The 22,638-nt window shown below is 48.7% G+C and overlaps 7 protein-coding genes across 7 annotated transcripts in view; 3 read left to right on the top strand and 4 right to left on the bottom strand.

Moving 5' to 3' along the window:
• Nucleotides 1–460: 460 nt before the first annotated feature.
• On the bottom strand, nt 461–4,411 carry TREMEDRAFT_73880 (uncharacterized protein; the record flags this gene model as incomplete). The annotated part of the gene is made up of 14 exons (XM_007004778.1): nt 461–496; nt 591–703; nt 810–1,072; nt 1,162–1,246; nt 1,302–1,397; nt 1,497–1,615; nt 1,685–1,728; nt 1,834–2,135; nt 3,020–3,282; nt 3,361–3,463; nt 3,520–3,615; nt 3,703–3,821; nt 3,891–3,934; nt 4,064–4,411. The coding sequence occupies 14 exons, from the start codon at nt 4,409–4,411 to the stop codon at nt 461–463; spliced, it is 2,031 nt and encodes a 676-aa protein (XP_007004840.1).
• Nucleotides 4,412–4,853: 442 nt separating this feature from the next.
• TREMEDRAFT_30693 (uncharacterized protein) lies at nt 4,854–7,098 on the bottom strand (the record flags this gene model as incomplete). The annotated part of the gene is made up of 4 exons (XM_007004389.1): nt 4,854–4,995; nt 5,043–5,329; nt 5,377–5,889; nt 5,932–7,098. 4 exons carry the CDS (start codon nt 7,096–7,098, stop codon nt 4,854–4,856), a joined length of 2,109 nt encoding a protein of 702 aa, XP_007004451.1.
• A 1,069-nt stretch (nt 7,099–8,167) lies between these two features.
• On the top strand, nt 8,168–10,708 carry TREMEDRAFT_71647 (uncharacterized protein). The gene is made up of 6 exons (XM_007004777.1): nt 8,168–8,646; nt 8,688–8,887; nt 8,929–9,046; nt 9,213–9,514; nt 9,737–10,057; nt 10,367–10,708. The coding sequence occupies exons 1-6, from the start codon at nt 8,184–8,186 to the stop codon at nt 10,649–10,651; spliced, it is 1,689 nt and encodes a 562-aa protein (XP_007004839.1). The 5' UTR covers nt 8,168–8,183; the 3' UTR covers nt 10,652–10,708.
• A 48-nt stretch (nt 10,709–10,756) lies between these two features.
• TREMEDRAFT_68721 (uncharacterized protein) lies at nt 10,757–12,469 on the bottom strand (the record flags this gene model as incomplete). Its single annotated transcript, XM_007004730.1, has 4 exons — nt 10,757–10,846; nt 11,071–11,425; nt 11,673–12,120; nt 12,322–12,469. 4 exons carry the CDS (start codon nt 12,467–12,469, stop codon nt 10,757–10,759), a joined length of 1,041 nt encoding a protein of 346 aa, XP_007004792.1.
• A 296-nt stretch (nt 12,470–12,765) lies between these two features.
• TREMEDRAFT_30526 (uncharacterized protein) lies at nt 12,766–14,634 on the bottom strand (the record flags this gene model as incomplete). Its single annotated transcript, XM_007004367.1, has 4 exons — nt 12,766–12,960; nt 13,010–13,282; nt 13,334–14,048; nt 14,123–14,634. The coding sequence occupies 4 exons, from the start codon at nt 14,632–14,634 to the stop codon at nt 12,766–12,768; spliced, it is 1,695 nt and encodes a 564-aa protein (XP_007004429.1).
• Nucleotides 14,635–15,635: 1,001 nt separating this feature from the next.
• Nucleotides 15,636–21,937, top strand: TREMEDRAFT_62352 (uncharacterized protein; the record flags this gene model as incomplete). Its single annotated transcript, XM_007004617.1, has 10 exons — nt 15,636–15,735; nt 15,791–15,874; nt 15,924–16,019; nt 16,057–16,998; nt 17,047–17,181; nt 17,226–19,291; nt 19,395–20,821; nt 20,911–21,226; nt 21,463–21,705; nt 21,821–21,937. 10 exons carry the CDS (start codon nt 15,636–15,638, stop codon nt 21,935–21,937), a joined length of 5,526 nt encoding a protein of 1,841 aa, XP_007004679.1.
• A 348-nt stretch (nt 21,938–22,285) lies between these two features.
• The window catches only part of TREMEDRAFT_39077 (uncharacterized protein), a 3,381-nt gene continuing 3,028 nt past the window's right edge, over nt 22,286–22,638 (top strand). The window contains 3 exon segments of the mRNA XM_007004440.1: nt 22,286–22,375; nt 22,427–22,458; nt 22,476–22,545. Coding sequence (XP_007004502.1) covers nt 22,313–22,375; nt 22,427–22,458; nt 22,476–22,545 — 165 coding nt within the window. The 5' untranslated portion in view covers nt 22,286–22,312.

Here is a 22,638-nt window from a genome sequence, read left to right as displayed (position 1 = left end):
AAACAAACAATGAATAAGATGAACAGGGAAGATGTTCTTTCTTCAGAGCCAACGACCTTATGTACTCGCCGACCTGAACAGTTTCCTCTAAAAAGTCATAACCGAACGAGGGGTTAGACAAGGGTATCCGGCGCGAACGGGGTGAGAGACGAGAGGCCAAATCAGGGGCCTAGTAGCAATATACACATCTCCTTTGTATATTCCCCGCTCGAATCGTGAGCTGAGAAACCGAGTTGTAATTGTGAAAGGAGGCATGGGCATGTTCCGTGTCACACTGCTGAGAACGTGGAAATGTGTGATTCTGGAACCGACGAGGAAACGAACTGAGGCATCGGTGAGGTTGACAGTAAAACATTTTACATGACTCTGGACAAGAAAAACGATAACATGGATAACATGGCGATATTCGAAAGAGATTATCGGAGAGGACAAGCTTTGCTTGAGCCGGCTGGGATAGAGATCACGTCGGAGCGAAGTAGAACCCGAAATTCTGGCTCTTGTTAGCAATCATGTCTCTCATTAGCTGAATCCGACTGGTGGTGATAGGGTCAGATACGGGCGAGTAGCATCAAGTAAGGAGGATGACTCACCTGCTGAGGATCACCAGGGTTGCAGGTCCACATCTGCAAAGTAAAATAAGGCAAAAAACTGCCCTCTGCCCCTGGCGGTGTACCCGACCCGCGGACAACATCAAGACACATATCTGTCCAAATCAGCGTGGCTCCTCCACCTCGAAAATATCACCCGCACATCAATGGGGGCAAGGGGAGGTGAGGACGATAAAAGGGGACAATTCGAACGGAACTGACTTGTATCTTGAACAGATATGGTAGAGTTGTCAGCTAGCCAGTGTTGGCCCGGACTTGCATTACACTCCTGAACAGCGAGATTCGAGCCATTGGTCGGATTATCACCTACGCCCAAGCAGAGATTCTGGGTCCGGTCATGGATAGCCGTGGAGTTCATCACCTGAAGAGCGCCAGTGTAGTTTGCCGTAGAGAAGTCGCCAGGTAAGGCCAGGGCGAAGAGTTGAAACCCTACGTTGAGATTCGAGTTGTCCAGACACCTCGCGCTGTTGTCAACAACGCTTAGACCCGACACATCCGCCGGCTCTGGCAGGATGAAAGTGGGAGACACAGGAACGAGGAGACGTGAACGTACACATAGATTGGGTCCCCTGGTGCTAAAGACCCTGTGGGGTCGGAAGATGGTGCCACGCTCACACAAAGGTCATTCCGGCCGAGCGCTAGCCCGTTAGACTTGTGAAGATGATCACGTAGGGCAGCGCGAAGGATGCTCACCGCGAATTCTCGAACCTCCTTGAGGATCCGGGTAAGTTGTACCGATTGGGATGCTGCTCGAATTCAACAGGGTTACAGTGCTGCGGAATGCAAAAGCTGATGTCAGCAACTTCCATCTATAGTCACCAAAGTGCAGGGTGTTGACCTGTTGGTCCATCAGACCTTCGATTGTGGTGTCGACGTGCAGCTACTCACACTGAGAAGCTTTGTCCGAACAAGGCTGAGTGGTCACCGCCTTTGTCTTCGTGTCTGCTTCGATGCAGATGTCAGTGTTGCTAAAGATGTGCAGGTGACTATCTTCCCCCCAGTACCACCTACCCGTCAGTCCCAGGAGAGACAGACAAGGGTCCATGTGTGTCCTCAAGAGAGAGAGAGAGACATACAAGTAAGGGTCCTGATCAAATTCACTGCCATTGTATTTGACAATCTGTGATGAGCAACGAACCAACTTCGATCTTGCGGATAGGAGAGGTGCGGTACTTCGTGAGCGAACTCTTTGTGGTGGGAGGATTACGATCGATCAGAAACTCACACCAAGCCCGGTCGAGTTCTGAAGATCAAAGCCGTCCTGACCAATCGGAACAGCAGCGAGGGACTTGGTCCATATGGCCAGAGGGCCAGAGCTACCCTGCCTGGCGTTGCTCCACTTATCCGCAGAACTGCAATCGGTCAATCCCACTCGTGTGCCGGTCCAGGTTCGATTCCCTGTTCCCAGGTTGGTAACACCTTGATTAGTCCCGCCCGAATCTGGAATGCTTGAAAGACACAGATTCTCAGCGGAGAGAAGAGATATGTATAGCCCATCGAATGTGCCTGCCCTCACGCCAACTAGACCTGCTAGTGTAAGAAATGCGACGATGAGAAGCATATCAGAGAGGAGAAAACCGGGATGTAGGCCGTGGACGACAAATCGACAAAGGTCAAGAAAACTGGGCGACAAAATGGCGAGGGGATTTGTGTCGCGCCCAGACACGGTTAATGTATTCGAGAAACGCCATGTAATGCGTGTGAATAAACTTTCAATCTTCTCGCTTCAAACGGGAGGTTCGACGGATTGACAAGGGGAACGGAGTGAGGGAGTCAACATTTCTTTGACGGTTTGAGTTGGGTGCAATGTTTCGATTCATTTGTAGGGGGACGATGAAAGGATACTCGTAATGCTATCACCGGTAGGAAATCTTCGCGACAAAGGATTGGGGAATGACTCGAGGTCGGACGGTTGAAATGAGACGGCTTCGAGTATGACTTGGTAGGTGCGTAGACGAAGACAATGCCGATGCAATGCAAGGAAAGCAGATGGGATTACTCTTGGGACCTTAATCCTCTGATAGACTTGACCGGAGGGGAGTCGGCCGGGATAGAGATTACGTCGGAGCGAAGTAGAATCCGAAGACCTGTCTCCTGTTAGCAGCCGTATCGAACACCTGCTTCCTACTGCTAGTGACAGCGCCATATATAATACGAGGAGAGAGCCATGCAGTGTGGAAGGATACTGACTTGTTGAGGGTCATGTGGATTGCAGGCCCACGTTTGCAGATTGAAGAAAGGTTCGTAACCAACGACTTCGTTTCCCAATGGATAACCCGATTCCCGAATTACATCGAGGCAGAAGTCTGTACGCTTTAGCATCGACCACGACTTCCAAGTCTTAGCACCGAATCATGTGAAAGTGGTAGCAGCCGCACGTAGAAAGGACTGAAAGAAGGCATGGCACTGACCAGTATTTTGAAGAGAAATTGTCCGATTGTTCGCGATCCATTGTTGACCAGGAGACGAATTACACTCTTGGACCAGGATAGCTGAGCCATTTCGCGGTTTGGCACTCCCTGTCAAACAGTATTTCCTGCTCTGATCTCCAACAGCGGTAGAGTTGATGATCTGCAATGGGCCAGTGTAATTTGCTGTGGAGAAGTTGCCAGGCAGCGCTAAGGCAAAGAGCTGAAAGCCCGAAAGCGAGTTATCGTTTGGCACGCATGTTGCACTGACATCAACAAGCGTCATAAGCGGAATGTACAGAGAGACTTGAGGAAGATATCAAGCGGCTAGAAAGTAGACGTACATGGCAATCCCATTTGAGTTTGCGATAGAGCCGGAGTAATCATCCGGAGTGTCGGGATTCGAAGCAGGTTGTATGGTCACACACAGATCGTCCCTGCTTAGTGCTCTCACGTCAGCGTCCTCCCGAAGAAGAGTCTTACAAAGTTTGAACAAAACTTACCGTGAATCCTTGAGCCACCTACAGGATCCGCATAAGTGGGACTGGTGGCTATGCCGCTGGTATTCACTGAACCTGTAACCCTCCGAGAGGTCCATGCTAAGCGTCAGGACCATTCCACTCCACAGTGATTCCTTCGCCTCCCTCAACACGTCTGATGATGGTACGTGGGAGCGAGATACTCACACTGCGCAGAGACATCAGCACATGGTCGAGGAGTCACCAACTTGGTGTCCTTATCGCCCTCTATACAGATGTTGCCGGCAGCCAGGAATTGGAGTTGACTATCCGTCGTCCAATACCACCTGTCTCTCAGCCCTTGACACCGATGATCGCACACTTCATGCGCTGCCAAGGGGGAGGATTTGACTTACAGATATCCTGGCTGCAAGGAAGGATGGTAGTCGTATACGGTAAACTGCCAGTGAGCGGAGACCATGTTTTGATTATGTGGTTCAACAAGTCATAAATATAGACAATAGGAGTAGGGTACGAGTATTCGTAGTACTTGATTGTCGGGTTGCATGATACCGTGCCGAAAACTCACACCAATCTCCGTCGCGTCCGCGAAATCTATGCCGTTCGTACCCACCGGGACAGCAGTGAGAGTCCCATTATCAAAGCGGAGGGGTTCGCTGTCGCCAGGGAGGCCACCAACAAGCCACTTTTCCGCAGAAGCGCAGTCCACTAATCCAACCCTCAAGCCCGTCCAGGTCCTGTTTCCTGTTCCGAGATTTACGGCACTGCTGGATTCTCCACTCGAGTTCGAAGCTCTGCCGAGACAAAGATCTTGCGAAGATAAGAGAGAGATGTAAGCCCCTGCCTCGCTTGCAGGTGCGAGAGCGGCCCAACTCGTACTAGCGAGGGCCAGGATGGCAATCAGGATGAGGAGCATGGTTCGCAGAATCGAGCAATGGGATTCAAACAAACTGGATCATCAACATTCCTTATCTGCTGCATGGCAAAGTCTATGGACAGGAAGGAAGAGGGCGTCAAGGAGATTGGAGAGAATGGGACGACACTTTTCCTTTGAGGGTCCTGGCTGGTCGCAAGGTTTTGATTCACTCGTAAGGGGGAGATGAAAGGACACTCACTCACAACTTTACCGTCGGGAAGCGGTGGTATCGTGACAAAGGATGAGGATATCTTGGGGTTCAACGGCTGAATTGGGCACTCTTGTCTTTTGTTCCCGTTTCGAAGCTCGACAAATACGCAAGAAGGATGGGTCGGATCAAAGGACTCAATCCTGGCGGTCAGTATAGTTAGAACATTGGTATCATCCACGAAAACCGGATCGATGCTATGCAAGAAATGCAGATATGATCACTCTCCAAACTTTAATCCTCTTCGGATAGACCTTCCTCATCGCTCTCCTCCACACCTTCGACAACTTCACTTCGCCCGTCCTCTGAATCTGACGTGAGTACATCGTCGTCGCTATCATCTTCTTCTTCCTCATCGGATTCTTGATCATCCTGCCTGACCTTCATCAGCGATACATCTCAAGTCAAAGGCACAACACTCACGCGTTTGCGGTGCCATTCATAAGGATCCCAATGTTTTCGACCTCGTCATCATGGCTTGCTTCAATCGGAATCTCGTCCTCATCGCTCTCGCCTTCAACGTACCGTACTGCCTCGTTGGCATCACCGCCGATGTGTCCCTGCCCTTGCTGAGTGGCGAGACGTCGCATGGTAATTTGAGTCAACGCGAGGTCGAGTCGACCCGATAATGAGAGGAGAGGCTGGTACAGCTGCAGACGAGCAGACAGAAGCTGAGAGAGCGCAGCCAGGTGTATGGGTAAAGATGGCATCTGAATGAAGTCAGTCCGGAAACGTGTGGACGGAAGAGAGAGCCCACAGTCATCAACAATGCTCCCCGTTCTACTAGCACACCTTTGACCCACTCTACGGTACCCCTAGCCTGTTGCTCCGACTGAGAGACACCCCTTCCACCGCCGCGTTTGTTGGCACCCTTTCCTTGCCCCAACCGCTCGACGCATGCTTTGAGCAAGGGAAGAGCCAATTGAGCAGGCATTTTGCGGATCGTGTTCCTAACGAGCGTCGGATTGCGATGAGCAAGACACATGGCCAGTAGCGCAGGGTCGGAAGTGTGCAGCGCTTGGACTAAAAGTCGAGTTAAAGAAGAAGCGTTGACTGGGCCCACAGGAGCAGAGATGGCCTTGGTTGGAGCCGCATCCCCATTGACGATGGGCGCAGCCGCAGCGTCTGGAAGAGCTAACAAACGTTCACCGAGGGACAAGTCGGCTACATGCACATCATTCGGCAATCGAGCAGAGGTTTCGTCTTCGATGTCATCGGGAGGAGCTTCAACCACACCGGTGGGAGCAGCGAAACGATGAGGGGCGATATTCTGAATGTCAGGCTCATGTGATGGTGAGAGAGGGAAACTCACATTGACTGACCCATTGACATTGACCAGGTCTTGAGCTTCACATTTGACCGTGACCAATTTTTTCAACCCCCCTTCCGGGTGTTCGAGGACGGCACGATGCCAAGTGACACGGCCGCCACCGGTCAGCCGTCCACAAAGCAGCGTACTTGGGGTCTCCGAGTCGGGAGCAAACGTGAGACGACAGACTCGAGCTTGTCGTTCATCCTTGCCTTCTACCACTTTGACGGAAGAAGGGTTGGAATCGGATTTTGGTCGAACGAGGTCAAGTTCAGTAGGAACAGGAAAGACAGAAATCTCGCCCGAAGAGTGCAGCACCGATAGATAGGTAGGTGAGAGGGCTACAGAGTGAGCAGGTGAAAGGATCGGGGAGGCAAAGCGGTATGATAGTTTCAGCGGCGCTGTGGGCGTCTTGAGAGTATATTGGGAGACAATTCGGTCATCCTCTGACACGACGAGGAATGAATACCCGACTGGTGAAAAAGGGAGAGGTAGAATGGAAGAGACGGTAGATGTGGACGCAGGTAGAGGTGACGAGGTGTGTGTGACTTGGGCAGATTCGAGGTCTACATGAATGCAAGAAATGGAAGTGTTGGCGACGAGGACATGTAGGGTAGTACGGGAGGAAGAGGGCAGAATGGCAACTGCTGTCGGAGAGGCGATACCTGATGAAAAAGGGATAGTTGAGGAGATGGAAGACAAGTCAGGTGACAGCACGAGCAGTGACGAGACCGTGGACAATAAGACTCTGCGATCGTCGGACCAGGCAGCAGTCACTGGTGTTGACAAAGATAAGCGCTGTACAACTTCCGACCGGCTGGGTGAGAAGATGACGGCTTCATTCTGCGTGGCGATGACGAGAACTTCCTCGTCGATTACATGAGATTCATTGGCCTTGTTCTTTCTCTTTCTCCGTCTGGTAGGACTAGGCGTTGATGCCCAACAGAGTGTGGCGACTTTGGCAGCACCCTCGACTTGCCATTCAGACACAACACGATTGTTTGTGATGTCCCAAACGGTGACTTTGTCGGCCGAGCCAAGGACTGGCAAAGCCATGGCACATTGTGTCCGGGAGGAGTTGAAACCGGAGACTGAAGGTGGAGGAGGTGCTTGGGTGGCGGTGGAAAGTTTGGGGCGGGATGGCCCGGCCACGGGTTGTTTGGAGGGCATGATGAGTGATCTAAGGTCATGTCGTCAGCGCAGGGCTATAACGAGAGGTTGACTGGAGGAGAGAAAAAAAAGATCAGATTGGTTGCCCGGGTAAATTGGGTTTCGGGCGGTTTCACCAGCATGGGTAAGAAGACCGTCGTGTTGTGATCATCACATAAAAGCAGAGAAGGGTACGGGAGGAGGAAGGTGGCGCACCACTCACGATGAGGATGACAGATACTAGGGCGAAAGGTTATGCCGAAAGGTGTGCTGTACTCGTCAGCTTAAATGCCAGACACAGTCATATTAGGGAGACGAGTAGAAGAGGGTAGCGAGTCAGTAAGTTAAAACAGCCATGTTCTATCAACAGTGCTTCCTCCTCGTCCCGGCAATCAAGACGGGACGGAGGGAGCTGCTCAGGCGGTAATTCCCTATGCGGGACATCATTCAGGGAAGGGGTATGGGTCTGAAAAGGGAGTGTAAAAGGAGTGGAACGTAATGGACAGCAAAGCAGAGAGGAAAAAAAAAGCGCTCACATAATGTCTGAGGCGGGTTGAACAATGCTGACTTGAACAGACCGGGACCGTGCGTAAATGCAAGACTGACAGTTTCAGTAAGATTACGAGAGGGTCTCAAGACACGAAACTGAGTGAGAAGGGGGGGGGGGATCATTCAGAGTTGTGCGTGTATGTGTCTCTGGCACTGGGCCTAACAGACTCTAGTTTGATTTGAACACGAGATCATCGCGATGGGCTGAGGGGAGAAGGGAACGAAAGAGTGGGGTGGGAGGTGACTTTCTCATCTAAGAACTGTGACAGGGGATCGGTGAGAAGAAAAGGACAGGACTGACCGAGAAGGAAAACGTCTGCTATGCTTGAGGGTACTATATGAATCTTGTCATTGTGTAAGAGAGTTGAGAGGTAGTTGTAGAAAGAAGAAGGAAGGATGAGAGAAATTTGGTTCGAGGATGAGAATTTTGCTTCCGTTTTCTGAATTTATTTCCCCACTTTTCTTTCGAGTTTCTCCCAGAAAGTTGACAAAGTTGCTGTCAATTCTCCTGCCCGCTATCCAACTCGTGTATCTATCCCCCCAATTCAATCTCGAACATGTCAACTGCAACAATGACCAATATACCCACTTCCCTTCCGGAATCACACAAATCTGGAAGGAAACGCAAACGTCCCTCCAAATCACACCCTGCACCTCCACAATCATCCATATCTTCTCAACCCAAACCCCCCGTTGAGCCCTCCTCTCAAGAGCCCAGTCCTTCCAAATCACAACCACCACCACAACCACAACCTCTAGTAGAGTCTTCAGATGACGTCGCTCTTTCTGAAGAGTATCAAACTACACCATTCTCATCCCTCAGTCTAACACCCGCCACAACTTCAGCCATCGAACGTATGGGTTTTACCACCATGACGGAAGTTCAAGCCCGGACCATTCCTCCTCTCTTAGCTGGCAAAGATGTCCTCGGCGCGGCACGTACGGGAAGCGGCAAAACTATGGCTTTCTTAGTCCCCAGCGTGGAACTTTTGAGTACTTTACGATTCAAACCTGTTAATGGCGAGTAAAGAGTTCAGTACTCCTTCAACGCTGACTAGTAGGAACTGGGGTCATCATCATCTCCCCTACTCGAGAATTGGCTTTACAGATATTTGGAGTAGCCAAGGAACTCATGCAAGATCATTCACAGACGTTTGGGGTGCTCATGGGTGGAGCCAATAGGAAGACGGAAGCGGATAAGTTGCAGAAAGGTGTCAATCTGATTGTCGCTACGCCGGGAAGATTGTTAGATCATCTCCAAGTGAGTTTGTGACATATTTTCAAATTCAAGCTGACTTTGAGAATACGAAAGGATTTATTTTTAAGAACTTGAAAGCTTTGGTCATTGATGAGGCTGATCGTATCCTTGAGATAGGGTTTGAGGAGGAGATGAAGCAGATCATCAAGATTCTTCCTAATGGTGGGTCATTTATCTTTCACACCCCACTGACACCAATACACTCGTATCCTCCTCTCTTCTCAGCGCAACTAATCTCTCCCTATATCAACACAGTGTCGTTGTCTTAATTTAAGCCGTTGTTGATAGTACCTACCGGCGTGGCATCCCGATATTAGCTGACCGTCAGAAAATCGTCAATCCATGCTCTTCTCAGCAACTCAAACTACCAAAGTCACCGATTTAGCCCGCATCTCTCTCCGACCTGGTCCATTATACATCAATGTTGATTCATCTAAATCCGCCTCTACCGTGGACATGTTGGAACAAGGTTATGTAGTTTGTGAATCAGATAAACGATTCATGCTTCTTTTCACATTCCTTCGACGTAATCTGAAAAAGAAGATTATCGTATTTTTCAGTAGTTGTAATTCCGTCAATTATCACGCTGAACTTCTCAACTATATAGATGTTCCAGTTTTAGATCTTCACGTGAGTCGATCGTCCCACTCTACACATTCACCTTCATCCACGCCTCCATCTCGTGACATCCTGAGCGGGCCAAAAACTTGGGGCGAGAAGAGAGAAGGTAAGAGACAGAGAAGATGAGAGAGAGGGGGGGGGGGGAGAAGGAAGATGGAGGGTGGGAGGAAGAGGGGGCGGGGAGGAAGAGGGAGAGGAAGAGGGACAGTGAGCGAGGAGCTGAATTCAAAGGGAAAACAAAAGCAACAAAAAAGAACAAACACATTCTTCGAATTCTGTAACGCTCCATCTGGTATTTTATTATGTACAGACGTCGCCGCAAGAGGTTTAGACATACCAAAAGTAGATTGGATCATTCAATTTGATCCACCTGACGATCCTAGGGATTATATACATAGAGTGGGTAGGACTGCTCGGGCAGGTAAATCTGGGAAAAGTTTGTTATTCTTGCTTCCTAGTGAATTAGGTTTTTTGAGGTTTTTAAAAGTCGCCAAAGTACCTTTGAACGAATATCAATTTCCTCAAAAGAAGATTTCAGATGTTCAAAAACAAGTGAGTTTTGTATTTTCTTCTCTTTGAACATCTTCATCACTCATTTCGTTAAATCTCCATTACTTCAAGTCTTTCCTGCTTCAGAGGCATCTTCTTTGATCTCATTGAATCATTTTGGTGACTTTGATCTGATTGAACCATTTGGTGACCTTGATCTGATTGAACCGTCTAATGACAACCCTTCGGGGTGATTCCAACAGGGTAGATAGAGATCAGTAGGATGGAGGAATTCAATCATTGAGTAACTTTATGTCAAATTGATTCACATCACAAACAGAGGAAAAAGCAAAAAAGCTAACAAACCACCAGCTAGAATCTCTCATTTCTAAAAATCATTACCTCAACCAATCTGCTCGAGATGGTTATCGAGCTTATCTACAATCATACGCTTCTTATTCCCTCAAAAAGATATTCGACGTAAACGCTTTAGATCTAGCAAAGGTAGCTAAAGCTTTCGGATTCGCCGTCCCTCCAAAAGTCAACATTAGCGTGGGGAGCGTAAAGAGCAAAGGTGTGAAAAGTGGGGATGAGAGTGAAAGTGAGAGTGAGGGAGAGGGAGTTGGTAAGAAAGCTTATTATAGGAAAAGACGTTGATACATTTTTTTCAATCTATGAGAGTTATTCTATAAGATGCATTGTGTTATATGATCTAGCAACGTGATATAATCTGGAGAAGGAAAGGAAGGGGTGGAAAGTCTCTTATGCCTCTCGTTTTCTTAACCCTCCACGATCACCAGGTACGGCACTGTTGGGACATGTGTTGGCAAAATGACCATATTGATTACACCTCTATTTCGTCAGCTACAACCTTGAAAGTCGTCTTGTTGCAACGGCAGAACGGGTAAATGAGTCGGAACGACTCAATTTCTCCTGCACTAGAGATCGCATCGACCAACGCGTCATGAATCAATCTGGTTGTTGTCCCATGTGACGATACCATGAGGACGAAGGACATGAAATACAAGAGCGGGAATTAAAAAGAATGAAAGGGGCAAAGATAGAAGATTACTTACAAAACATAAAACTGTACTTAAATCCTTGATCCATCCAGCTTTCCTCTGACCGGAATTATCACCTCCACCTCCGCCTCCACCACCACCACCACCACCTTGACCGCCCCCACCGGTCGATCCGAACGAATTCGTATCTCTCCTCGCATTGGCTGACAGAATCCCTCCCGATCTCCAACCTGACAAAGAACCACCTTCTAGCCAAGCAGGCGAAGAATAAACGACGGCATTAGGATCATATTTGTATTCACGCCAACGTCCGTAGCCCGCCGGAAGGTTTGGCGGTGGACCCGCTTTGGTCGGATCGGGTGGGATGGGGTTAATATATGATTCTGGTTGGGGAAGTTTGGGTGATGGACTGGGATTAGTATAACTTTCACCTATCTCAAGTATTCAATCAAACTTCTTCCATCTAGATAGCTAAGGATTCTTACTTTCCTTCTACCTTGAGTAGAAAACGAATGGGAAAGGAGAGGTACGACTCATGGCCAACGATATTTGGCAAAGGATCAAAAGAAATGTGAGATAGGCCCGCAATTTCAAGAAGAAGAACAGATGGAGTGGAGAACTAGGAAGTAGGAAGAAAAAAGAAAAGAAAAACTCACTGAGCCAATTTACAATTCGGTCCATCAGGACAAAACCCAGCCATATAAGCTCCACAAATTTGTCTTCTTATATGTCTCCTAGGACATTCAGGTCCTAATCTACAAAAACCTCTATTATAATCCGGACATTCAACTCTTCTATCACGTGGATGATAATAAAGACATTCACCACCTAATTCACATTTCCCAGCCATTACGAACCAAACACATACAGGCATTGTACGAAGGTTGAAATCATGTGTGTATTCACAATTATCTCCCATTTTGCATAGATTACGAAGATAATGTTTACAAACTGTCATTTTCTTTTCTCTTTCTCTTGGATGAGTTGGAAGTGGTGGAGGTGGTTTGTAATTGGATGGAGAAGGGGTTGTATGTCTGTATGGACATAGTGAAGGAGGTAATGGACAACCGAGTGGGAGGAGGGAAAGTCGACATATTTCTCGATCTGGGATTAGTGTTTGTACATAATTAGATAATAAAGATTTCCTCGAAGAGTCACTGAAGAGTACATGTACGTATACATGACAAGTAAGATTGATGTTAAAGATGAGTGAGGGAGGATGGGGGGGAAGGAGGAGGGGGGGGGGGGGAGATAGAAGAGAGAGAGAGACTACAGATGAGAGGATGAAAGAGAAACATCACACACCTGCATCAAGTTTAAAACCTCTTTCTTGCTTCAAATAACCCTCAACATCCAGATTGACTTGATGAAAATCTGGTCGAACGAAATCGAGGGCAGGGCCGAGAGGAGCGGTCGAACTGCTCGCGATGGCAGGTGGATTGATCAATGCCATTGTATTTGGATGGTTATGCTAGGACAGCGGACAGAATACAATATGCAGATGATAGACAAGTTTTATGCTGATGTTGAGGTGAACAAGCAAAGTGTAAGAGTGAAAGAGTGAAAGAGTTGAGGGAGGGAGAATGGGTCGAAGAGGGTTAAAGAGGGGTGGCAATGGGGAAATTGCTGACTAAGCAAGAGGTTCCTTCTATGCCACTTTCACTTGTATACGGATGGAAATAAGAAAAACGCCATGCAAAGCAAGGATCAGCAACTTGTATTTATGATTTGAGAACAAAATTATCAAGACTATCTATCCCCTTCCTCATCACTATCACCCAAAGAGAATTGCTGTCCACCACTCGGTCGATGTTTCCTTTCCGTCCCTAGCGATCCGTTCGCATTCATCCTCGTTCTGACACCTTCGATGCTGAGCAAACGCTCCAACATTTCTCCCTGCCTGTCTAACGCACGCTGGAGGACTGCAATTTGCTCCAGTAAGACCTTCTTCATCAGCTGACAGCTCACATGCCAATGATTGAAAACAACGGACCAATTGATTTTTAGCCAATTTTGTATTGGTCAGATCTCTGTCCTTATTGCGCGGATCGGCATCACCGTCCCACATCCTCATTGGTGGTCCTGGGGTTCTATGCTGCGCCTGAGGTCCAGCGGCGGCGGGAGTACTCGGGTTCTTTGGTGCCATCGGAGGTAGAGGTTCAGAGGTCAATGGAAGTAGAGGTGTTCCATTCGCGTTTTCCATCATGTTCAAAGGAGGGGATGATGGTCGATCAAGAGAATTACGGGCGGAGGAAGTAATACTTGGCTATACAACTCAGCTCTTCTCCTCAAGAACGACGACTTATGAACCACTCACTCCGTGTTTCGCTTGATGTGCAGCCATGGCATCAAAGACAATGGCAAAATTCTTTCCCAGCACAAAAGAAGGAAGAGCAATGAGCAGTAATCCGAAAAGTAACAAAGGCGTGGTCAAAAGTTTCCCAAGAAAGCTTCGAGGGACGACATCGCCATATCCCACCGTGGACATGGTGACCAAAGCAAACCATGCCGTCTGTGGGATACTGTCGAATAAACTTGGATCCCCATCGGCATTCACGAAAGCTCCCAAGGTGGCATCCCATGTTCCTCGTTCAGCAAAATAGATGAGAGTCGAGAAAAACACCAATACGAGGAGGATGAAGAATGATAACGCCGCCAGGGCGTCTGATGATTTGCGGACGGCGACGTACATGACCTCGATAGTGAGCAACATTTGATTTTGGTATCGAAAAGCCCGAAATACACGGAGGAGCCTGAATGTTCGCAAGATGGAGAAGCGAAAGAGTATGGATGTGTCTTCATTTCGCGCAACTTCCACATAATACGGGAGAATAGCTATGAGGTCGAGTAAGGCGAAGAAAGAAGTGGACCATCTGTAGTATTGAGTCCATGAATCTGAATGGGCTAACGAACGGGCGATGTACTCCATGGTGAAAAGAACGACGATAGTGGTATCTAGACCAAAGAGAGCTCGGGTGGAAGTGGGATCTGTGTGAAAGGCGGGTAAAGTGGAGAGCATGGTGAGGATGGCACTGGCTGTCAGTGAGGTCCCCCGCACCGCGCATCTAGCATACAAGGTGGTCGAGAGCAGGAGAGCAAAACTCACCTAAAAATGATGCTACCTGTGACCATGACATGAACGAAAAAGGCTTCTCTACCGCTCGACGGTTCTTCCATGAGCAAGAATAGTTTCCTCTTCCACCGACTCCTTATACTTTGAGCGACGACAAAAGGATCTTCCCCTGCGTCAGGAAGGAAACCCAACATATGACCAAAGTCAGGAACCGTCACTTCTTCAGGACCATGAAAGAAATCATGCTCTTCACGAAGAAAGGTGTCGATATTCTTACGAGGAGTCATGGCGATAGGTGATTCTGGGTAAGACGAGGACCGTGAATGTCCGTGACGCATGCGGGGCGATGGGACAGGTTGTTCGGGTTCTGCAAAGAGGATAGAGGTGGAGTGGTTCGGATGAAAGGTATAAACCTTTGCGCGAGATGTTCTACGGGGACGAGAAGGACCTGGTCTGTCGAATGAATCGGATATGGGAGGAAGTTCGAACTCTTCAGCCTGAAGGGTCCCTGCGGAGGTTGAAGGAGGATAAGGGTTTGAGGACATGGTGACCGTGAAGTTACAGTGACAAGTTGGACCAAAGGGGAATGTTCCGGGACGAGTTTGATATGTTTACTTGCGGTATGTGTATGTAGCAGACTGAGGTCACGCTGCAGAGTTAGTAGTAAGTTAGTATAGAGGTATAGAGAGGGTGGTTGTGATAGACGTGACGTTGACCGCCACAAGTGAGGGGATTGAGAGCGGAATCATATGGGCCGCGCGAAGGGCCATTCGATTTTTTTTCTTTTTCACCCGGATTTTTTTTTCAGATGGTATATTCAGAACTTCTTCTCCCTGTAAGTCCACCATGCATGCAGCTACAGTCTTGAAAATTGGAGGGTGCACTCTTGACACCTTTATGCTCCATCTGATGCAGTATGAAGCTCTCAAGTCATCTTGGGGTGAAGATCTACCTACTTCGCTTTTTGAGTGTGGGGCCCCGGGGTAAATGTCGAACCAATGTGGCACTTTCTTCTCAGCACCCCCCAACATCATTAAAACCTCATTTTATCATCATTCACCTCTTCCATGGTGTTCTTTGAGGCTTGAAGACACCTGGGACGGCTTTAGGTATGATGAATCCACCTACAGTAGCAACTTGATGCATACAGCTACCTTCAGTGAAACAGAAGATGGAGAAAAGCTGTTTTTGTCCTTACAGAGGGCTTAATTTTTCAAGCGTCTGATGTAGGCTGTTTGCATGCATCTAAGTAGTACCAAATGATACATCCATGTGTGCTGAGTAAATCCCAAAAGAGATCACCTCGATATCTGCAATATTGACTGAGATAGAGGGAGAAGAAGATCATTCTCCACCCTCAAGAAAAAAAAAAGTGTGTCAAAAAAAAAAAAAAAACGAATGGCCCTTTCCGCGTTCCATAGAATCAAATTCGCCGCCCGCCCTTCAACCTCGCCTCCCTTTACTCGCTTACCATCACCACGAGTACCTAACTTAGTGTTTCCTTTCTCCCTCTCATCTTCTATCAAAATTCCTCTCGCCACCCATCATGTTCGGCGCTGCTTGGGGTCAGAATAATCAACAGCAGGCCCAGCAGAATCAAGCTGGTGGATTCGGTACCAATAACACTTTTGGCCAAACCACAGGAGGTCAGTTTACAAGTTTCACTTCCTCCAGTATTTTACCATCAGCTGACAGTATCAGGCTTTGGGCAGACTGCCACCACGTTCGGTCAGCCCCAGACACAACAGCAGAATACAGGATTCGGTACGACAAGTAATACGTTTGGTCAGTGATCCACGAGGACTGCTTTATGACGTTGACAGCTCATCATCAGGCGGTTTTGGGACCAACAACGCTCAACAGACTACCAATGCCTTCGGGGCTCGTCCAGCGTTTGGGGCAACAGGTACGACGTTTGGGGCTACCAACAGTGAGTCAACTCTCTATTTATCTTGCTGATAATACAGACAACAACAGTACCCCTTTCGGCGCCACTGGCACCAGTTCCAACACTTTTGGTACTACCAACAACAGCAGTCTGTTTGGTAAGCCCGCCACTAATACATTTGGTACGGGAACCACTTCCAATCTCTTCGGAGCAAAGCCCACCACGACTTTTGGTGCGACATCAACCCCGAGTGCCAATCAAGTATACCAATACTCTGCCGGTCCATTTCCACCTCCGCCAGCAACGGGAACTGCACAACCGCAGTATCACCCCACATGGCACCAAGATATCTCTTCTTTAGGTGTTAAAGACAGTCCCCCGTTCCTGTTCCACTCGATCACTGCTATGGAGCCGTTCAAAGGTGCCAGCTGGGAGGAATTGAGGGCCGTGGACTATCAGCAAGGTAGAAAAGACGCCGGCGCTCAACCTCCAGCAGCTGGGTTTGGTACCTCGACCGCCGGATTTGGTCAGCCCGCTGCTTCTACGAGCACGTTCGGTCAACTGGCGGCAACGACGAATACCTTCGGAGCACCCAAACCAGCTTTTGGAGCCACTACCAACACCGGATTCGGCGCGACTACCGGCGGGTTCGGCAATAACACCACTGCGCCTTTTGGGTCGACGTCGACAACTCAGCCGACAACTTTTGGTCAGAGTACGACTACCGGTACTGGTTTCGGACAGACTCAGCCACAGACTACTGGAGGATTTGGTACTTCTAATCTCTTCGGTTCGACCAATACTCAGCAGAATCAGAACCCGGTCTTTAGTGGCTTTGGACAAGCGAAGCCTGCTTTCGGGGCCACGACGACGACTTTTGGTGCACAACCTGCCGCCACAACGACGACCACTTTTGGTCAACCGGCAAATACGACTCAACCATTTGGGACGTTTGGGCAGACGCAACCGCAGCAACCGCCACAAACTCAGCCCAGTTTGTTCGGTAACACTACAGGATTTGGTAAGTGTTCATGTCAGGGCAAAGGCTTTGGTGGCTGACCTCATGTAGGCGCAAATAACCCCTCGAACACATTTGGAGCTCAAAATACTCAGCAGCAGACAGCTCAGCCTGCCACAACAGCTTTCGGGAGTACAGCTGCGAAACCGGCAGGAACGTTCGGCAATACCACTACTCCGTCCTTTAGTGAGCGAACGTCATTATCTTGAGAATGCAAGCTAACGATTCAGATTTCGGGACCCAGCAGAATCAACAGCAACAACCTGCTACCACTAGTCTCTTCGGTGGTCTTGGTCAGACCAACACCGGCACTACCGGATTCGGACAACCCCAACAACAACAACAAGCCCAGCCCGCTCAAGCCGGCAATGCCTTCGGTACTTCTGGCAGTGCATTCTCTTTCGGCGCTAAGCCTACGACAACCCTCGGCTCGTTCGCAAGCACTCAAACTGCGCAACAACCCGCGCAGACAGGTACAACGCCATTTGGATCATCGCTGGCCGCCCCGTTCGGCAGCAACAACACTCTAGGACAACAGAATCAGCTGGGCGGTGCTGCCAAACCTACTCTTCAGCTTTTTGGATCTGGTAGTACATTCGGACAACCCACGCAGCAATCGCAGCAACAGCAAAGCGGTGGCTCGCTGTTCTCAAACCTCAACCAATCTCAACCTGCGTCTACAGGTATGCTTGGAAGTACTTTCCAACAGCCTGCGCAACAGCAACCTGCGTCGTTGTTCGGTGGTATGGGTCAGTCGACGAATTTGAGTCAATCGCAGGTTCTCACTGCGTCGATCGATCAAAATCCATACGGAAGGAACGATCTTTTCGCGTACACTGGTCAGAAGCTCGAGTATGGTTCCCAGACCAAAAAACCAGCACTTCCCCCTCTTACAGCTTCTTCTTTCCGTCTCACACCTAAAAAGAGCCAACTGCGTGGATTCGCATCACCTTTGACCGCCTCGGCGTTGCTTCGATCAAGCAGTCCACTCAACACCCTCAACTCACCTGCCAGAAGCTCGCCTTCTTTGCCAAACCGATACGCAGGCTTGACAGAGGCGGATATCACTCCCAATGCTTTTGTACCTCGACCCAGTATCAAAAAGCTCACTATCACTCCTACTCCTAAAAATGTGGCCGACTCAGAGGATAAATTGGAATCTCTCTTGGGCAAATCAATGATCAAGAGCACCCCTTTATCCAATAGTACTCCTGCTCGTGCTCCGCCTGCTTCTTCCCCCGCCACAACGATTCCATCCCCGTCCACCTCCCGTCTTACATTGGAGAAACGCGAGGTTCCCCGCCAAGTCTCCGGCTCAGAACGTCCTCCGTCAGAAGGAGAATATTGGTGCAAGCCGACATTGGCCAAATTGAAACAGATGTCACAGCGAGATCTCTCTTCCATCTTGAAATTCTCTGCTGGACGTCGAGGCTACGGCGAAGTCACTTTCCTCGAACCTGTCGATTTGACCGGTCTCCCATTGGACGACTTCCTCGGTACAGTGATCAAGTTCCGAGATATGGAACTAGCAGTGTACCCAGATAACTACGCCGACAAGCCGCCCAGAGGTAAAGGCCTGAACGTTCCCGCCCAGATCAGTCTGGAAAATTGTTTCCCCAAGGATAAAGCGACAAAGCAGCCGATCATCGATCCTGAGGATCCAAGACATGCCCGTTTCCTTAAAAGAGTAAAGAACATACCCGACACCGAATTCGTGAGCTACACCGACGATGGAGTATGGAGTTTCAGAGTGGAACATTTCAGTCGTTATGGTCTTCTCGACGATTCGGACGAAGACTCCGACGAGGCACCTACAAAACCTCCTCCCAAGCTCCGGATCCCGGAAAAACAGCCATTACGTGTCGAAGACGATGATGATTTTCTACCCACGACCAGTTTGCGATACAACAATGATGAAAAGGCAGAACACGATTCTGGTATTGACGAAGATGATGAGGAATATGACATGTCATCGGAAGAAGGGTCAGACATTACCTCTCGGTCTGAATCTAACAGTGCGGATAAGACTTTTCGGGAGGACATGGATTACGAGGATGTCAAAGATGAAAGGGAGCATCCCATCAAGTCGCAGTTGGGTCACGAGGGCATGCGAAAATTACGTGAAATGCAGAATTCTTTCTTTGGTGGACAGGAGAAGAAACAGTTTATCGCCAAAAGAGGAAGCACAATTGAGAGGAATGAGAAGGTGGCAGCGGAGAGAGTGAAGAGAATCTTGAAGGAGTCGGGTTTTGGTGATGCCGAAGAGAATCAAGCGGTTGATAAACGGGCTGTCAAGGTGAGTGTCATGTCTTTCTATCCCCTCACGATTGTCTATCTTGGTTGTGAAATTTTCAAGGTCTCCCGTTTTACTCGGGAAGAGAATTCTAAGCTGACCCCAGCGCACCTCTTTCGGCGAACCTCAAAGCCCGCCAAGACTCAGGGTACCACGGAAATACGCCAGAGTGCCTCTTGAGCAATGCACTGTTGGTGGATCCGAAGGGATCCGAGCCGATGGTGGACTTGCTCTGGGTAGATCGTTTCGGTGTTCCTGGGGACCGAACGGAGAGCTAGTACATCTCGGCAAAATTTGTTCTCCTCGTGCTCAATTGTCAGTCGATATCCCTCATTGGCTCCCAGCTGACAGCGGTAGTGCCAATTCATCAAGTTCCACCGTTATAATCGAACATCCCGATCTGTTGGCTTTCCCATCGGAAGTCGAAATTAGTAAAGCCATCCGTCTACTGTCCTTGCATCTTGAGCGATCATCAATCCATTCTGAGGATGATTCCGAGGTTCCGGCCATTACGATACACCCCGATATACGATTTCGCGACTTTGCTTCTCTCTTCGACTCTTCTGATTCTTCCCACGAAGCTACTGTCTTCCGACTCGGAGTGGCTTTGTTCGACGAGATTGACTTGTTGCTCCCTGCAGACTCATCATCCGAGTTGGCGGAGCGTATCTTAGAAATTCGCCGCAAACTCGCTTTGTCGAAATGGCTAGAATCCGCCGTGGCCCCGTCGGTAGATACCGACCTCGTTTCTTCCACTGATACACCCGGCAAAATATTTACGCTCCTATCGGGTAATCAGGTGGCTCGGGCTGTGCAGACGGCCCTTGATGGCAAAGATATGCGTCTCGCTACACTCATTTCTCAAGCTGGAGGTGATGAGACGTTCAAAGAGGAGATCTTGAAGCAACTGGAGGATTGGAGGAAGTACAAGTCGACCGCATTCATCGGTAACGGATACAGAAAACTATACGCTCTATTGGGAGGTATAACGGATGTCACTCATGGTCATCAAGATACCTCTAGAGGGTCTGACGGGGCTAAAGATGTTCTCATTTCACAAGGGTTGGATTGGAAAAGGGCGTTTGGCATCCGACTTTGGTTTTCTTCTCCATGCTTCGACTCAATCTCTTCTGTCCTCAGTTCATACCTCGATTCATTCTCACGAGGTTATTCTCCGGCAAAACCACTCCCGATGTATATGGAGAAACCTGACGAGGAAAAACGATGGAATATGCCTACAGAACCTTCCGACATTCTCTTTGGGCTTATTCGACTATACTCTGATCAGACTCTATCATTGGAGTCGGTGTTGAGATCGAGAGACGCATCTTCGTCGCCGGTAGATGTACGGTTGACGTGGCATCTTTACATGCTTCTCAGTCAGGTTTTAAGGAAGAGGGATCTTGAAGACAGAGAAGAAGGGTATTCGGCAAAAGCGGACGGGATGACAAAAGGGTATGCGGCGCAATTGGAGGAAAGTGGGGAATGGAAATGGGCAGCTTTTGTTTTATTACATCTTGAGACTATCGAGGGGTGAGTCAGAGTGCCAAGTTGTTTCGCTTTCATCCTACCATACCTCTCTTGGGTAATCACTAAAAGAAAAGAAAGCAGCTGATGAACAGTCGCGAAGCTGCCTTGCGTGCTCTTCTTCATCGTCATCCCTTTGCTACACCTTCAGAAATTCAACATCTCACAGAAACTCTATTAATCCCCGTCGAATGGATCCACGAAGCTTCTGCCGCTTCATTCGCTAGTTCTGACGATGCGTGGGGAGAGTATCACGCTCTCATCAAAGCTGGTCTTCTCGATCGAGCTCAGCGGATTTTGATTAGTAAATTAGCTGGGGAAGCTGTGTTGAGGGGTGATCTTCAATTGTTGCGTAGGTTATGTGAACCGTTGGAAGAGAGACAACCTAGTGGATGGGAGTTTGGTGGGAAGGTGAGTTTCGAACATTATTATGATCATCCCATTTAAATTCTGAAGACTGGGACTCATAGACTTGACTCTAATCCTTTCACCTGAACCTCCGATGACTCGGATATCCCAACGTGTGTCTGATCATTACCTTGAATCTCCGAAGACTGAGATATCTTGACATGTCTTCTGCTGTGCTTGAACCCTCGAAGACTAAGGTGTTTACAGAGCAAGATGAGTGGGGAAAGCTGACGAAAAAGCTGTTCATAGACTACGCCGATATAGTCGAACAAGTACCTAAATTACTCGAAGAGGTACTTCGTCATCCGCATAAGACGCAAGAAAGGGTCCGACTATCTGTAATATCTCAGAATGTGCCTAGGGTGATTCAACTGTTACCGGCTTTGTTTCCCGATAAAGAGGATACACAACAGATGGCGGTGATTAGTGACATGTTATCTGAGCTTCATCAGATCGCCGGGGGCTTAAGTATGGCTGGTTATGTGAGTTTTGAGTCATATCATCTACCAATTTCTCCGTCATCGATCTCTGCACTTTCGCCGAGGTATTGTGGCAGACGTCGAAAAGGACTAAATGTTTGGACGAGCTGACGGTAAGATGGACAGACCTGCGGTATCGAACGTATCTTTGGTCGATGTGGACAGATTACATTTGTTACAGGCGAAAGCGTATGACGTTTTTGAAAAGAGTTTGAATGCCGTAGCGGCGAAATAAGTCGAGTGGGGTGAGTCCTACGAAGAGGGGGAATGGAGGGAGGGGACATGGGACAGGATGCAGGGAATAGGGCAAGGAAAACGGAGAAGAGAACACAAGCAGAGGTCACGGATGGAGATCTGGTGGATAGTTTTAAGCATAGGTATTCCGTAGTTGATTTGATGCATGCATGAGAATTGACGCAGTACGGATACGGGCACAGTAGCTAAAAAGCAAGTGCGACTCTGTCTCCGTTCAGTGGACGGACATTCTCAACATCTCCGATGCCCCAGTCCCATCACGTGACTGAATTTGACTCGCTCGGGAAAAGTCCCTCGTTCTTTCGACATTGCAACTCGAATTTGTGACCTTTTGGTAAGCCGACAGAGCACGACCATGGCAGAAGAAATGAGATACTTTTCAACCAGGGGAGGTAAAGAGACGTTGTCTTTTGAAGAGGTGAGTGACGGGTGGTCGAGGGACGTTGCTTAGCGTATGCTGATACAGTAGGCCGTCTTGACTGGTCTCGCTCCTAATGGAGGGTGAGTCTGGATTGTAGTTTATCATTCTATCTTCATCCTCACATTCCCTCTCACCCATTTCTGGCACACTTTTTATGCCACTTGATAGTCTCACATCTACAATGACTCAAAAGAATTCTATCGATCGGCAGATTCTATCTCGTTTAGGTAACCAATACACTCAGCCCCTACCGACAACCG

This window comes from Tremella mesenterica (assembly GCF_000271645.1).
Source record: "Tremella mesenterica DSM 1558 unplaced genomic scaffold TREMEscaffold_5, whole genome shotgun sequence".
Classification (NCBI taxonomy): Eukaryota; Fungi; Basidiomycota; class Tremellomycetes; order Tremellales; family Tremellaceae; genus Tremella; species Tremella mesenterica.
This window is presented reverse-complemented; position numbering and strand designations above follow the sequence as displayed.

Bases quoted from the DNA above. Each gene is read 5' to 3' on its own strand.
- TREMEDRAFT_71647 (XM_007004777.1), top strand. From the start codon at position 8,184: ATGTCAACTGCAACAATGACCAATATACCCACTTCCCTTCCGGAATCA. The intron at 8,888-8,928 runs GTGAGTTTGTGA...GCTGACTTTGAG, and splicing joins GATTGTTAGATCATCTCCAA to AATACGAAAGGATTTATTTT. The intron at 10,058-10,366 runs GTGAGTTTTGTA...ACAAACCACCAG, and splicing joins TTTCAGATGTTCAAAAACAA to CTAGAATCTCTCATTTCTAA.